Source organism: Plectropomus leopardus, chromosome 2 (genome assembly GCF_026936395.1).
Source record: "Plectropomus leopardus strain MGB_pleo_1.0 chromosome 2, ASM2693639v1, whole genome shotgun sequence".
Classification (NCBI taxonomy): domain Eukaryota; kingdom Metazoa; phylum Chordata; class Actinopteri; order Perciformes; family Serranidae; genus Plectropomus; species Plectropomus leopardus.
In genome coordinates, this window is record NC_142177.1 from 12,682,682 (window position 1) to 12,698,596 (window position 15,915).

Below are 15,915 nucleotides of genomic sequence, written 5' to 3' on the forward strand. Positions count from 1 at the left end.
TTAACAGATGGTATTATGACGCGCTGTAGCTTTTTGAATAATAGACAAAGAGCAGAGGACAGATAAAGACAGAAGAAAGATAAAAACAAAAACAGGGACATCCATTTAAGATCCAGTCCCTTTGAATTATAAAGTAAGTGTCCTTGATGTAAAGAATTCCTTTTCAGTTTTTTGTGTTTTCGAAAACTACATGATTAACAGTAAGTTTTGTGTGTCTTAAACAAACTTAGTGGTTTTAATTTAGGAATCAAAAACTCTTTATCCCATAAAAATCACTGAAGCTCCCTTCACTGCCATTTATGATACATTTTGCAAATGTTTGTCACAATATCACAACTTCATCTTTCGACATTTCAAATTTCACTGTCGAAACACTAGACCTGTGAGAAAAAAATATTCTCAACAGACTCATCAGCTTCATGTGAAACCAGGCGCACAGATCTTGGTTAGACGATTGTCAAAACCAATCAGTGATAATGCATCAGCAAGTCAGACAGAACAATATTTTTTATGTCTCCCACCATCTTACTTTGTAATTGCATTTGGTGGAAAAACCAAAAACAAAAATGCTAAAAACCCTGAAGGCAGAAAGAGAAGGAGAAATAAATCATCAGATGATTCAAGAAAAAATGTTGCCATGATCCTTTTCAGATTTTCTCCCCTTCTTTTTTTAAAACTGCCCCTGTAGTATGCAAATGCAGTGGTGCAGGAAGCAAAGCCACGAGACAGCGGAGTTTGTGAATTATAGATGGTACACATCCTTTATTAATGGACCATTAAGTAACTGCAGCAGTCAGATAATAATAAGATCCAGCTTCATTATGAATGTAGTTTGGACTAAATTTGAAGTCACATTGGGCAACTTATTTTTCAGCTGGAGGATATGTAAACACTTAAAATATAAATTTAAAATCAGTGACATGTTGACATCCATGACATTCTCACCAACATTAAGCCAAATCGAAGTTCTTTCAGAGGTCAGAAATTATTTTAAGCATCCCATCTCACAATCTTTACTTTCTCTCCGTTTTGTGTTGCTCTTTACTTTCACTGTTTTTTGGTAAATCCGCCTCGACCACCCCCTCCCCTTCACATTCTCCCTCTTTCTCCTCTCTCTATTCTTTCACAGCAGTCTTTTATGTGTGCAGGACTTCATTGTGGCTCCCAGGGGGATTGTCGCCTCAGCTCTCTCCTCCTCCATTGTAACAGCATTTGGCTGTACAACTTTTCAAATCAGAGAGAGGTAAACAGAGACAGGGAGCGAAAAACAGAGAGAAAACTATTCAAGCGCTGTAAGAAAAAGAGAGGAAACATTGTATAGATAAATGTGGATTAATGCAGACTATATTTTAACACTGTCAGTTCAAATGATAACTAGACTATAACCTTAATATTCACAGTAAACAGATTATAGTGTACATGTGCACATGCTGAAGATGTGTTCAGGCTTATAGCCTACACAGTACAGAATCGGGGCTTAAAAAGCAAGGGGCCTGGTGGTCTAGTGGTCCTAACATACCATCACAATCTCTTCAGTTCAATTTAAGCTTGGGACCTTTGTTATAGCCCTTTTTCTTGTTCTCCTCCCACATTTCCTGTCAAATTGTAGAATGAAGTTAAAAATCCAAATAAATTGCACATAAAACATGTGTTTATTAAAACATGTGTCTATTGTTTACATACAACAATAGAAAAATACCATAGTTGAATTAACATCTCTGTCAGGGTCTTAGACATCTTAGACATATTCTGACATATCAACGAATGCTAAATTCTGCAACATCAATATTTTTTTGGGTCCATAGTTTGGATTCGGGCCTTGTTGCAGCCTCCTGTGCCGGCGGACACTTGTGTGCTGCGATCCTCCACAGCCCTGTCTGATTTAAGGTGGGAAGAGGGGGCTCCGGGCTGGTGTTTGGGGAGCAATAATGTCAGCTTGATTAAGCAGGAACAGTGTCCAGAGCCGCAGACAGATGGAAAGCCGACTCCCCAGAAACTGTGGATGTAACCCAGGGTTTCAGAATAGCTCGAGGGGAGCCCTTAAATCGTGTAGGGTAGGGAGGAGGCACCGCACGGCCGCTCACTCGGGCCCCGGCCGTAAAAATGAAATGTTTGATCTCGGGCAGCCGCGACGGGGTCAGCGGGGCACGAGGACTCCGTGACAGCTGTATGATAATGAGCGCTCGCGCCACATTCACGCGGCCGGGGGTAGTCTGCAGGTGGCGCACAGTGAAGGAACGGCACGAGCGCGCTGCTGTTGGCTGACAGTCTCACATCTGAACTCGCGTGGGATGCGCGCGTATGTTTCGTCCGCTGCTCCAATTTAATAACCTGGTTCATATTTTGGAGATGGACAATTGTCTCTGATAAACATCTTTGCATTATTTATTTATTTATTATTACGTTTTTTTAATGTGTACATTGAGGTAAAGATGCTGTTGGATGTCAGTGTGGTTAAGATGAAGATATTTGGCAGGCTGGACTATACTCTGGTGAGGAATGTTATTTCTTTCGTTTTGTCTTAGTTTTCTTTAGCCTGGAGTCAGTTTTCATGAATACTTTTGTTATCATTGCTTTGTTTAACCACACTCCAGATGGACTTAACAAAGACAAAATCTTCTCAGTCAGTTTGTCTCCTTTTTCTCAACGCTGATGAATTTAACTTTCTTTCTATATTGGTCTTTATCAGTAAGTATTGGCAAGCTTTGGGGCTTTGATGCATGTGTTTATCATTGTATTTGCATATGGTCCTTTTGAATCTGTTTAAAAACTTTGGAGGAAACACCTCTGAGCTCTCACCCTCAGCAAGTGGCAGGACTGTTGAGTCACATCAAATTATAGCCTGAGTTATTTGTCACAAACCTGGAAAAATGATACAAGATGTTGCTTAAAATACATGCAAGTGACATTCTGGCATACCAGTGTCACATGTTGTCTATGTCTTTATGATTCTGGGCCATTTACATTAATCTACTAAAAATGATCAATTTACATTTATAGCAATATTGAGTGGAAAAAAGCTAATTGTGATTGTTTGGGCCTCTTGGATGATCTATGAAAAGATCTCAATACTTTTAACCATGTCAAAAGGGTGTTGAAAGAGCATGATGACATCAATGTGCAATCATACGTTCAGTGTTTTTTTCTCAAAAGAGAACACAGAATTATTCAATAATCTTATAAAGAAAGGATATACAACATAGAGCATGGGTGTGTGTGTGTGTGTGTGTGTGTGTGTGTGTGTAGTCTGCCTGTGTGCACAGCTTGCCATATGCTCAGTATTACCTTGCCCCAAACCAAAGGCCTCCTTAACAATAGTGAAACCTAACCTCAGCTCTCATTTAAATCTCTATCCTTGTTTTTCACTTCACTGAGCAGGTGGCATCTGGCTTTAAAGGGAAATCCAACTCTGTGTGGACAAAACAGATCAGAAAGTAGAGAATCACTTAGCTGACAGGTACAGAGGTACCAATTTGACATTTTCTTTAAAGGTTACCTAATGAACAGGTGGTGAGGAGGATAGACATTTTTGCCAGAAAGAAAAGGCAGCAGAGGACTTGTTGAGCAGTAGCAGTGTGTTCACACAGCTACTGTATGTGGGGCTGATAAGGCCCTATCTCATTTATCTCTTGTTCTGATTAGGTGTATGTTTATATGTATTGCTTCACAGTATAACAGACCTAGTATTTATGCAGTGCATTCAGCCCTGTATTCACTTTGGCTGGACTTTAACCTGCATTTTTACACAGAACGAGGACTGTGGATTTTGTACCTCATCACTCTTTGCAAATGATTACAGCCAACACTAACTCTTTCAATATTCATTTAAGCATATTATTAAGACAAAAAAGGAGGGGGGAAAAGCCATCATTAAACTAGCTATAGTTTATAGAATTGAAAGGATGACATCTGTTGTTTTTGATGATGACAGTAGTGCTGTTTTTGCAGGGCAGGTGCAACTCATGAAAACTTGGCCTATGCAGTTTTAGGAAGTTCATTACACAAAATGAAATCATGCAGAATAAAGAAAGCCAAACACTAACATTTATCTTGTGCAACAATGTTTTTTTCCCAATAGGACTTTTCATATGATGACCCCAAACTGGAATTCAATGTGGATGCACCCAATGGTGTGGTCATGGAGGGCTACCTCTTCAAGAGGGCCAGCAACGCATTCAAGACCTGGAACAGGTAAAAGAGTAGTGAAGAGGGGGAGCATAACAGAGAGTAAACTTAACAATAAGAATCTAGTTGAAGTTAGTGAGAGAATCAATGCACATGCAAAACTGCTAATGTAGGGTAACATATCCATAAAAACACATGTATTGTACAGAAAAGGTAAAAAAAAAAAAGAAAAGCATTCGTCGTATAGTATTCGTCATCAAATGATCAGGGCCCACATGACAAGAGCCATGATTAATTACATAAACTTTGGACTCCCTTATTTTTTTTTTTGTTGGATGAAAAAGTGGTTTGGTTAAGAAAGTAGAATGCCCTCCAAGTCAATCGATTCTCACCTATAGATCTGTCAATCACTACAGTCTTTTCTCCTTTGCACGGCCAATTTCTGCACGCAGACATTTGATTGATTATGTGCCTCTCATAGGAACTGTCTAACCCCGTACCTTCTCCCCTCCTCTAGGCGGTGGTTTTCTATACAAAACAGCCAGCTGGTCTATCAAAAGAAACTCAAGGTACAGTTTCATTTTGTACATTTAAATTCAACTTTTTTTTATGCGTTTGGCAGGGGATGTTGTTTTGGGGGTGTTGGTCAGTCCCATTCACATGAACACAATATCTGATGAATGAGTTTGGATTTCCTAAAATTTGGCAAAAACATCCTTTTGGACTCAATGATAAACTGATCAGATTTTCACGGTCAAAGTACAAGCTCATTGTGACCTTGCATTCATCTCATTTTCATGAATGCAATATGTCAAGAACACCTTGAAGAAATGTCTTTTAATTTGGCAAAAATGTCCATTTGGACTCAATGATGATTAGATTTTGGTGGTCAAAGATCACTGTGACCTCACAAAACATGTTTTTGGCCATAACACATGAATCCATATGCAATTATGACAAAATTTCACACAAATGTCTGAGGGAATAAGATGATGAAGCGATTACATTTCATATCCAAAAGGTTAGAGGTCAGCTTCACTGTGACATCATAAAGTCCAGCAGAAACACTCTTTCAGACAATATCAACATGATGTCTCAGGAAGAGACCAGGTGACATTTGGTCAGATACCGAATCGGTGACGCTAATTTTGGGTGTCCACTTTGAAACTGTGCTGATTGTGTAGGTCTTCTGTGCTGCTGGGTTGGAGATGTGTGTGAAGTATCCACATTTTAGAAAATTGAGCTTCTTTGCAGCAGAATTTGAAGAATTGTAATGGCTATAACGTGAGTCTGCACAGACACAGATGTAAACTGTGACAGCTACTTGACTGGTTTGCGGAGGCATACACCCGCAAGGCAGTAATTCTAATTTCAACACTGAATCTAACCTACATTAAAGCAGTGTTTGGCAGTTTAGATTTATTGGCGTATTTCTGAGTAATTTCCATATTAGTGAAGAAGAAGTGGCCTGTGCACTGACCCGATTTTATAGCTTGAAGGCTGAATAGTGAAATGTTATTGTGACGCTGCTCTCTACCAATGACAGGACTCCTTGACAGTTGTGGTGGAGGATCTAAGGCTGTGCTCTGTCAAACCGTGTGAAGATAATGAGAGGAGGTTCTGCTTCGAGGTGGTTTCACCCACTAAGTGAGTGTGTGTTTTTGTCCCAACAGGATAAAGTTTTATCCAAACTAAACCTCTCTAAAAATATTTGCTGTTATGTTACCTTCTTAGATTTTTTTACTGTGCTAATTAGTTGTTACATCATTGACAGTCAGCCACATAATATGCAGCTTTAAAGCATCACAGTGGTGGGCATGTATGATATAACTGGCCTCTACAAACCTGCAGGAGCTGTATGCTGCAGGCCGAGTCTGAGAAGCTGCGACAGGCTTGGATCCAGGCAGTCCAGGCAAGCATCGCCTCAGCTTACAAAGATATCGCCGACAATTATTACATTGAGGTATGTATGCAAGCATGTATACACATACAGCAAAGTTCACATGACGTCACACAAATGACTGTTCTTCATATTGAAAATTGTTCTCGGGTCTCTGCAGCGTTTGGACCGGACAGCCTCGCCCTCCACCAGCAGCATTGACTCTGCCAGTGAGCCCAGAGAGAGGGGGGAGAGGGCTGATAAGGGAGTTCGAGGAGGCGGGGAAAGCCTCCTCCAGAGGGTACAGAGCCTACCAGGCAATGAGTTGTGCTGTGATTGTGGCCAAGCAGCTCCCTGCTGGGCCTCCATCAATCTGGGAGTGCTGCTTTGCATCGAGTGCTCGGGTATTCACAGGTAACTGAACTTAACAGTACAAAGGAGGCTGAAATAACCTTCAACAAGAGTGATGCTGGAAATTAGCCAGCTCAAAACATCCACACTCGTCACAGCATCCTTATGTGACATTACATCAAGTCATCAATCAAAGCTCTGTTGTGAATAGGAAAGATACTAGATGCAGTTAAAAACATGGGTGTGTGAAACAGTACAAACTTAAAGTCACCAGTGTAGAGACACAGAAAAAGTTTGCTACCTCAGGCAGTTTTGATAAAGGGGGCAAGAGTTAAATTGTGCTATAATCTTGTGGTCAGATATAAACTCTCTTTACACTTCACTTTCTTCATAGACTCTATTTTTCTCTTTGTTTTCTTTCAGGAGTTTAGGCGTCCATTGCTCTAAAGTGCGTTCACTGACTTTAGACTCATGGGAGCCAGAATTGCTCAAGGTGCGTTTCTCTGACACATTTGCCTACAGCTTCTCCTCTCTGTTCTGTGCTTTTATCTCCCATCAGAGCTGCATTTGTTATTCCTTTAATGCATTACTAAAACAATTTCAGTGTTTTATAAAAAATGTTGCTCTGTCTGTCTCTAATGTTTAGCTGATGTGTGAATTGGGGAACACTGTGATCAACCATATTTATGAGGGAGCCTGTGAGGAGCTGGGAGCGAAAAAACCTGGACCATCCAGTTCAAGGTCAGTCTTCTGCTCTGCTCTGCTTATTTTTAAGTAATTTTTAATGCATTATTATTATTAGTAGTAGTATAAGTATTAGTATTACTATTATTATTATAAGTATTATTATTATTTATTTGTTTATTTATTTTACTAATTTTTTGCTATTTGTGCCATGCCTTGTTAAGTTGATGTTGCCTTCTCCCCATTTTTTTAAGGAAATAAACTAATTTGCTCAGGTTTCAAAGGGGTAAAGGATACTCCGCTGATTTTCAACCAGGTCTGTGCCTCAGCGCAGCTGGCAGCACCTCAGAACTCCCCATCTGTCTGCCATGGGAAACATGTCATTGATAACACAAAATGACATGGCAGATTTGTGCTCACAGCCTGGGCAGGAAGTCCCCCCACCATGGAGACATACCTGGTTGAAAATTGGCAAATGTGTTCCTTCAATTGGCAAATACTTTTGGCGACTGAAATCACAAAAACAGGTTAAAAAATCTCATCTATACAGAGTCTGAATCCATCTTTCAGTTTCCACCATCTTATTTAACCGCATGAGTCAATCCAGGTTACACCCAGTTATTTGTTTATGTCATGTCTCCAAATATTTAAAATTGTCAGTTTGTGATCATGTACCTCCAGACAGGAGAAAGAAGCCTGGATCAAGTCGAAGTATGTGGAGAAGCGCTTCCTTAAGAAGATGAGTGGGAGCGAGGCATTGGTAGAGGGTGAAAGAAAATCCCGGCCCTGGACGGTGAAAAAGTGCCAGCGACACAACAGCTCTGTTCGGGCCCCCAACAAGGCCCGCAGGAAATACCACCGCTACGAGCCGGGCAGCGCTTCACCCGCAAACCTCTCAGCAGGTCAGTGCAGAGCACTGACTTTTCCGCAGAGCGAAAGACTCATGAAATCAAGAGCTACAAGATATGTGTAAACCTCTTAAGCCAAGACTGAAATCTTGTTGTGATGTTTTGTCTTTTGGCAGCAGCTGCAGCAAAGTTTCGCCGGGACTCCCTGTTCTGTCCAGATGAGCTGGACTCATTGTTTTCCTACTTTGACACTGGCTCTGGTCCTCGCAGTAAGTCCATCAAACTGTCAGTACATACATGCACAATGTACTTGCAAGATTATCATAGATTTACAGTAAAGTGCAGGTAAAAGTTCCTCACTGTGACAGAGAGAACTCACACATTTCTGACATGTTTTCCATGTAGTGTGCAGTCCTACCAGTGATGGAAGTGAGTGTTTGAGTAGTAATGAAAGTATGTGCTGTGTAATGATTAACGTGTCCGTGGCTTGGCGATGCTTGGCCCTGCAGGTCTTAGCAGCGACAGCGGCCTAGGAGGAAGTACTGATGGCAGCACAGACATCCTAGTTTTTGGCTCGGTGGTGGACAGTGTCACAGAAGAAGGTGTGTGTTGATGAAACAATATCATATTGTTGAGAATATCAAGGAGTTTTTGTGGTAAAACAGAACACCGGTGTCAATTAAACGTTTCCAGCTATCACTGTGCAATGTAGTACTCAGGTGATGGAGCTTTTTCACACCAGAAATGTTGTCTTGTCATAGTAGAAAAAGCACAGGTGAAATTGATAACAATAACGCTGACTAATTTCCAAGTGTCCCAATAACCTATTTCAGTGAGCCAGCGTGCACAAACCACAGCCTCACCCACGAGGAATGCAGCATTACTCATTAAATACACCTATGCTTTTCCTACTGTGGTATGTCAAAATATCTGCTTTGAAAAAAGATCTATTACATTTACTTTTGTTTACTTGCATTGTATTTTGTACATGTGATGTATTTTGTTTTGAATATGCATATTGTAATGTCAAAACTGTATTTTTCACATGCCTCCGGTGAATGAAGAATCCAAAAACAAGGAAAATTCATAATAAATTGAAGTCATTGGTGACTGTGTTTAACAACAGCAAAACCATTAAGACATCTGTTTACCAACTGTCACACATTGCATACAGTATTATCCAGGTATCATTTATCCAGGTGCGTGCTCAGTAATTCCCAAAAAGAACACAGTCACCCTATGACTCAGATTTATCAAGAAGTTTCTTCATTTTCATATTATTTATTCACCTTTGAGGCATGCAAGAAAAATAAAGTTTTCTTCAGAAATTCATCGCAACACTGGTTTAGTAATTGAATATACCTTTAAAGAATATGTGGGTGTGATTCCTATCCATTTCCTGCCCAGTCAATCTGAAAGATTCATTCAGTTTTTAAACATTTCCTGGTCCACTGAGACATCTTTCAAAGTGTGCACAGATGAGCACTTACTTTGGTACAATAGGATGAATTAAAGCAGTTACTAAAAACCTGTTGTTGTTATGAATTGTCAAAATTTAACAATTTGTTTTTGACATTGTTTAAAACTGGCACTGTGTATTGACAGTAGTTGTGCAAAGGACAGGAGCAGCCTGAAGAGTTAACATAAAGAACACTGGTGTCATCCCCTAAATTATCTTGTTACCTTTCCTCCCTCAGAGGAGGAGTCAGAGGAGTCCTCCAGTGGTGAGGTGGAGATCGAACAGGAAGTGCCCTCCGACCCTGAAGACCCCAGGGAGTTACACCCCGGGGCGCTCCTCCATCGATCCTCCCGTTTACACAACCTGCCACTCATGGCAGAGGCGTTGGCACACGGTGCAGACATACATGCTGCAAGTGAGGAGGAGGAAGGGAAGACGCCACTCATTCAGGCTGTGATCGGGGTGAGAAACTTTGTTCAGATGGTTATCAGTTAGATCTAGCTGGAAGTGAGGGTGTAAACAAATACAGAGTTTAGATAGATTTATTGCACCTTTTATATGATTCAACTGCAGTTTTGATGATATTACATAATTATATAGACTGTCAGGGTTAAAAATTTAAAAAAATAATCTGCTGAAGTTGCTGTCCACAGATTTTAACTACGCATAAACACATCCATAAACTCCCAGTGCCATAAACAATTAAAAACAAGGGAAAATCTCCCCTCTGAACATAATGTCTACAGCTTTTAATCGCATGACTCTTCCTTGTTTTGAGGTGGGGAAAACGAAACTGTTTAAATTCTAAACAAACCACCAGGCACTAACAAAACTGGCTTCGGTAGTGTTAAAATACTAATAAGAAGACTTCTCAGAGCATATAAAATGACGCAATCAATACTCTCTGTCTCTCTATCAGGGCTCTCTGATAGCATGTGAGTTCCTGCTACAGAACGGAGCCGATGTGAACCAGAGAGACATGAGAGGAAGAGGCCCGCTGCACCACGCCACCTACCTGGGACACACTGGGTAAGAAACGTCTGCAAAGCAAGAGGAAGTTGTTGCAAGTGGTTTGCTTTTACTTGTGCTTCTTTGTGACTCCTGGTACATGTTCCAGCCTGAATGTAGTGAAAATGAAATGCAACAAAATCACTCAGGTGTATAAGCTAACAATTCACTAACTAAAACTTCTTACGGACAATTTTTTCACGTCATACACTGTGGTCTTTTTTGGCTTATAATTGGAAGCTGAAGTTTGGAGTGGAAAGACATGGATATGGGAAAAAGATTCAGTCACCCTTGTGTAAATACCATCCATCCATCCATCCATCCATTTTCTACCACTTATCTGGGGTCGGGTCGTAGGGGCAGCAGCCTAAGCAGGGAAGACTTCCCTCTCCCAGGCCACTTCGTCCAGCTCTTCCCGGGGGATCCCAAGGCGTTCCCAGGCCAGCTGAGAGACATAGTCTCTCCAGCTTGTCCTGGGTCTTCCGCGGGGTCTCTTACCGGTGGGACGTGCCCTGAACACCTCACCAGGGATGCGTCCGGGAGGCATCCTTATTAGATGCCCATGCCACCTCATCTGATTCTTCTCAACGCGGAGGAGCAGCAGTTTTACTCCGAGCTCCTCCCGGATGACTGAGCTTCTCACCCTATTCCTAAGGGAGAGCCCAGCCACCCTACAGAGGAAACTCATTTCAGCCTCTTGTACCCGCGATCTTGTTCTTTCGGTCACTACCTAAAGCTTGTGACCATAGGTAAGGGTAGGAACGAAGATCGACCGGTAAATCGAGAGCTTTGCCTTTTGGCTCAGCTCCCTCTTCACCACGACAGATCGGTGCAGAGTCCGCATTACTGCAGATGCTGCACCGATCCGCCTGTCGATCTCCCGCTCAATCCTTCCCTCTCTCGTGGACAAGACCCTGAGGTACTTAAACTCCACTCCACTGATGTGTAAATACATCAGTGAAATACATCACAGTTTATCTGCTCTCCTGATCTTTCTGCTATCTGTTCCATGGTACTCTCCCATTACATACAGTAAGATCTTTCATAATTCACCTCCTTTCTCTCTGCATCTTGTTTTGTACAGTCAAGTGTGTCTGTTCCTGAAGAGAGGAGCATCGCAGACGGAGGTGGATGAGCAAGGTCACGACCCCCTGAGCATCGCTGTCCAAGCTGCCAACGCAGACATTGTCACCCTGTGAGTGACCTAAATTCTTCTTAGACCAAATATATTTTTTAGGCAACTTTCTCATAGACATTAAACATCGTAAACCGTTCGTGTTTGAGAATTGTTGGTTAAAAAATACTTGTTGACTAATGAAAAGTAGTCAATTAAATGTTATTTAGTAAATTGGGGCCAAGTGTCTTTAATCCTTTGTTTTAAAATTAGACATTTTATAATCAGTTTTTTTTTAGTATTAAAATTAACATCCCATGTTAGTAATAAAACAATCTTAGAACCCATCAGCCATTAGTCTGACAAAGATAAAGCCTCTAGGGGTAATGGCCAGTGTTTCAGGGGTTCTCGTATAGCCAGCGGATATCTGGGCGAAGACTGCCTTGTCTGTGTGCCGGTCATTGTTTACAGTTTAATAAGGACCATGAGACGCCAGATTTGATTCAGACAAAATTTTGACTAAAACAAGTATTTGCATTGCATTTCAGTCAATGCATTCCACGTCTTTTGCTTTCTACACAGACTGTTTGTTTACATTTAGGCAACAAAATCCTGCTCAAACGTGATTGGTCAGTACCACTCAACAACAAGTACAACGGAAACCAGAAGGCCTGCGATACTAAATTCTTGCCCCAGTGCGTACAGATTTTGAAAACCTATAAAGAAATCTATGTATAGAGATTATAATTGACAAAAACTAAAGGATTAGACTGCTTGCAATGTAATAAAAATGACTTAACGCACAACATCATCCTCACTCAAAATCTCCTTATTAGCTTTTCCTGGAGCTTTGAACTGAAATGTGGTAGAAAAAGCTTATTATTGTTTCCAAACAATTATTTCCAAATTCAAGAAAAAAAACTTCTCATTTTATTATCTTAACATTGTTTCATAGGATTGAATTATATTTGTTTATTGTCTAAAATGTATCCCTCATTGTTGTTTTTACACTGTCTACCTCTCTCTTCCTCCCTTCTCTCGTCCTCTTCTCTCCACTGTGATCTATCTCCTTCGCCACTCTTTACCACCTCACTACATTTCCGTCTACATCTCAATCCTTTCACTCCCTTTACTTTTCTCACCCACCTTTTGTCCTCTTACTATTCCATTTCTCATTTCTGCTTCCCTGTGTGTCCCCTCTCGTTTATCACTTGTCACCCTCTGCCTCTGTCTCCTTCTTCCCTCCTCCAGATTACGTCTAGCGCGGATGAACGAAGAGATGCGAGAGGCGGAGGCTCCCTTGGGTCAACCAGGTCAATACCCCAGCAGCAGCCCCACTGAACAGCAGTATAGGAAGTGCATACAGGAATTCATCTGCCTCACCATAGACGAGTGCTAGTGGTCAATTCTGTATTCAGGGGCAAAGCTCATACTCCCTCTCTATTTATATATATAAACTATGTATACTGTATATTCCTCCTGAACAGGAACCTAAAATGGTCATGTAGACGAAGTTGCCCCTAGACACTGATCTAGAGTCTGTTACTTACGTAGATCTAGGCTTATGAGCAACTTCTTGAGGCTGTCTGAGGAGAGAGGAGCATACCACTTGCGTGTGACGGGGGCGTGTTGTGTCATGGGGAATCCCCTGATGGACCTTTTTAACTCTACTGACAATACAGTCACCACCTCCATGTTTCTGCATCACCACTATGTTTCTGCTTGCCATTACTCGGCACCACCCACGCTATGCTAGCTACATGACACACACAGTTACAATGACATCTGCTTTTTGGTGTTTCGCTAACAGGGATAACCCCTAACATATCATAACATGGTATAACCTCTTGATTGAGGTTGTGGGTTTACTGTTGCCTAACAGCTCTTACCTCTGAAGACTTTCGCTGCATTAATCCCCCTTACACTTTATATCTATCCAGACCATCTGTGTGACATCCAACTTACCCATCTCTTCTTAATCAGAGATGTAAATATGCATATTTAGAAGTTATATGGGTAATCTTTAAACTATGTGCTGTGGCATGAGGTGAAAAAATGGTATTTGTTCCATTACGTAAAGAAAAAGAGCAACTGACAAGCTACAGTAGAGCTGGGCAGGGTAGTTTACTGTGTATAACGAGGGGTCAGGAAGGGAAATTTAAAGTAAAACTGTGACAAAATTACTGAAGGGCTCGTGGAGAAGAGACCCTTGCCTGCTTTGTAAGATACTTTGTGACCTGAGTGAATGAGAGAGTGATTGGACAGAAGAGCAAGTGAGTGCATGTGTTAAAGAATACTGAGAGACAGAGTTAAATAATATTATGATACATTATGTAAAGGAAAAAAAAGAAACTGTGCACTTTTCCCATCTACAGTATTATAATTTTTTACATTTTTCATTAAGTTAGTTTTTACATTGTTCTTGTCTTGTCGAGTTGTCTATCTATCTATTGTCTGTTTCATTTCTGTCTTTTTATTTATGTCTATTTCCCCAGAGGACCAGTGCAATGCATTCTTGGGTGCAGCTTATGTCTGCATTTCTGTTAATGATTGTCATTTTAATCTTAAAGCATTACTTTGAATTTATGGCAGGAAGTCTTTGGAACTCATAAAAGACATTTTGCTTTCATTTTCCCTTTGGAACGGCCTTACATTGCTATGACTATTGGCATTCAAACACACCACTGAAAGAGATTTTACCAGCTTATATCTTTGGGAATTCTAGTTATGTTGTACCATTTAATTGTATTCATTGCAGTCATTTGTTGTTTACTATATGAGGATGTGAACCTGCTAAGTTCAGAAGGCAATGTGCAGCAAACAAACCAGAGGAGGAAGAAGTGAGGGAGTGTGTAGAACTGGATTTACTTCTCACCCTTAAAGTGACACTTCCTCCTAAAAAAAAAAAGAAAGAAAAAAAATTCTTACCTGTTGTACAATTTATCAATCTAGATTTATTTTGGTAGGAGTTGCAGAGTGTTGGAGGTGTCTGCTATAGAGATGTCTGCCTTCTCTCCAATATTATTGAACCAGATGGCACTCGGCTTGTGCTGCTCAAAGCCCCCCAAAAATATATATACCCCCAAATCTGAAAAACTCAACAGCAATGTCTCTTTCCAGAAATTACAACCTGATTACTCAAGATAATCCACAGACTTTGTTGTGAGCAATTTCATGTCGGAACTATTTTCTTTATACCAAAACTACTCTTGCCAACTGTATCACTGTGCAGAGAGACACATGCATTTACCTCTAGCTCATCTAGCACCACCAGGCCAACTTTACAGCTCAGCAAAGGAAGATGCTCTTTATGTTTACGATAGCACGAGCCTCTCATTCATGAGTAGATGCACGCTTCCATCCATTCTGTGATATGGTTGGTGGGTTTAGTTTCGTAGACAGAATATAGTTCCTACATAAAACTGCGCCCAACAGGGTTTGTAGATTATCTTGAGTTACCGCGTTGTTATTTCTGGAAAGAGACATTGCTGTTGAGTTTCTAAATTTATTTTTTTGGTGCCAGAGCACCACAAGCAGAGTGCCATCTAGTTTCATTATATTGGAGAGAATGGAGACATCTCTCTGGCTTTTATCTCCAGCACTTGGCAACTCACACCAAAGCAAACTAGATTGATAAATTGCATGACAGGTAAGAGGAAAAGTACATATTTACATTTTTCAGGTGACCTGTCCATCTGGAAAAACTCTTCTTTTTCACTTCCTTTTACAAAACAAAGGTTAATCATGACATCTCCACCTTTTTGTAAATACTCATCCATGCCACATACCTGTGATGAGATAAAGTAGCACATTTCTTAAGAACAGCTTACACACTTGTGGGGTCAAAGGACTTGTTTATCTGGCTTCTGTCGCTGGTTAATGCTTGCAGCATTCTCTGCATGCTTTGCCAGGATTTATTTTGAGGAAGTTCAACATCGTTTGCATTCTGAGCATGATAAAAATATTTTCCTATGGTTTGATCACGTCGTGCAGTGCAGTCCTGTGGAATAAGCATGTACCACCATGACCCCTCTGGTGTCAGAAATATCTTACTTTTTGCACCTCTGTGCCATTTTTCCATCCACGGGCCAATTCTGTGGTGACTTTCTCATTCCTGTCTCCTTTTTTTGTTTCCACAAAACCTTACAAACAGTGATTTTATTTTATTTTTTTTATTGTTGTGGTTTATTTTCCTCTGCCAAAGACTTTTTTAAGGGAAAGTGTCTAACATTGTTGTATGATATCACGTTTTGTTTGTTTTGTTTTTTTAAAACTGAAACTGTTCAGAGTAGATACAGCATAGTCTTGCCATGCTTTGTGAAGTGACAGAGTGGTAGAAACACTGTTGGTGTACTCACGTGTTGAAAAGAGGTTACAGAAATGTGACAGAGCCGAGAGATTTCAATATGGCAGGTGATATTCTGCAATAGTTCAATGTACTGCAAGT

At 40.7% G+C, this 15,915-nt stretch overlaps 1 protein-coding gene across 2 annotated transcripts in view; it reads left to right on the top strand.

Annotated features, from left to right (window-relative positions):
- LOC121953896 (arf-GAP with coiled-coil, ANK repeat and PH domain-containing protein 3) overlaps positions 1–15,915 on the top strand; it is a 76,438-nt gene that overhangs the window by 56,474 nt on the left and 4,049 nt on the right. Inside the window, exons 11-24 of one of the 2 annotated variants that reach the window (XM_042501170.2) lie at positions 4,079–4,191; positions 4,643–4,694; positions 5,672–5,772; positions 5,977–6,088; positions 6,186–6,418; positions 6,779–6,848; positions 7,002–7,096; positions 7,721–7,941; positions 8,064–8,156; positions 8,388–8,489; positions 9,585–9,808; positions 10,266–10,375; positions 11,439–11,549; positions 12,720–12,781. In XM_042501170.2, coding sequence (XP_042357104.1) covers positions 4,079–4,191; positions 4,643–4,694; positions 5,672–5,772; positions 5,977–6,088; positions 6,186–6,418; positions 6,779–6,848; positions 7,002–7,096; positions 7,721–7,941; positions 8,064–8,156; positions 8,388–8,489; positions 9,585–9,808; positions 10,266–10,375; positions 11,439–11,549; positions 12,720–12,781 — 1,699 coding nt within the window. The remainder of the gene's footprint in view (positions 1–4,078; positions 4,192–4,642; positions 4,695–5,671; positions 5,773–5,976; positions 6,089–6,185; positions 6,419–6,778; positions 6,849–7,001; positions 7,097–7,720; positions 7,942–8,063; positions 8,157–8,387; positions 8,490–9,584; positions 9,809–10,265; positions 10,376–11,438; positions 11,550–12,719; positions 12,782–15,915) is intronic. The other variant, XM_042501178.2, reaches the window with a different exon arrangement.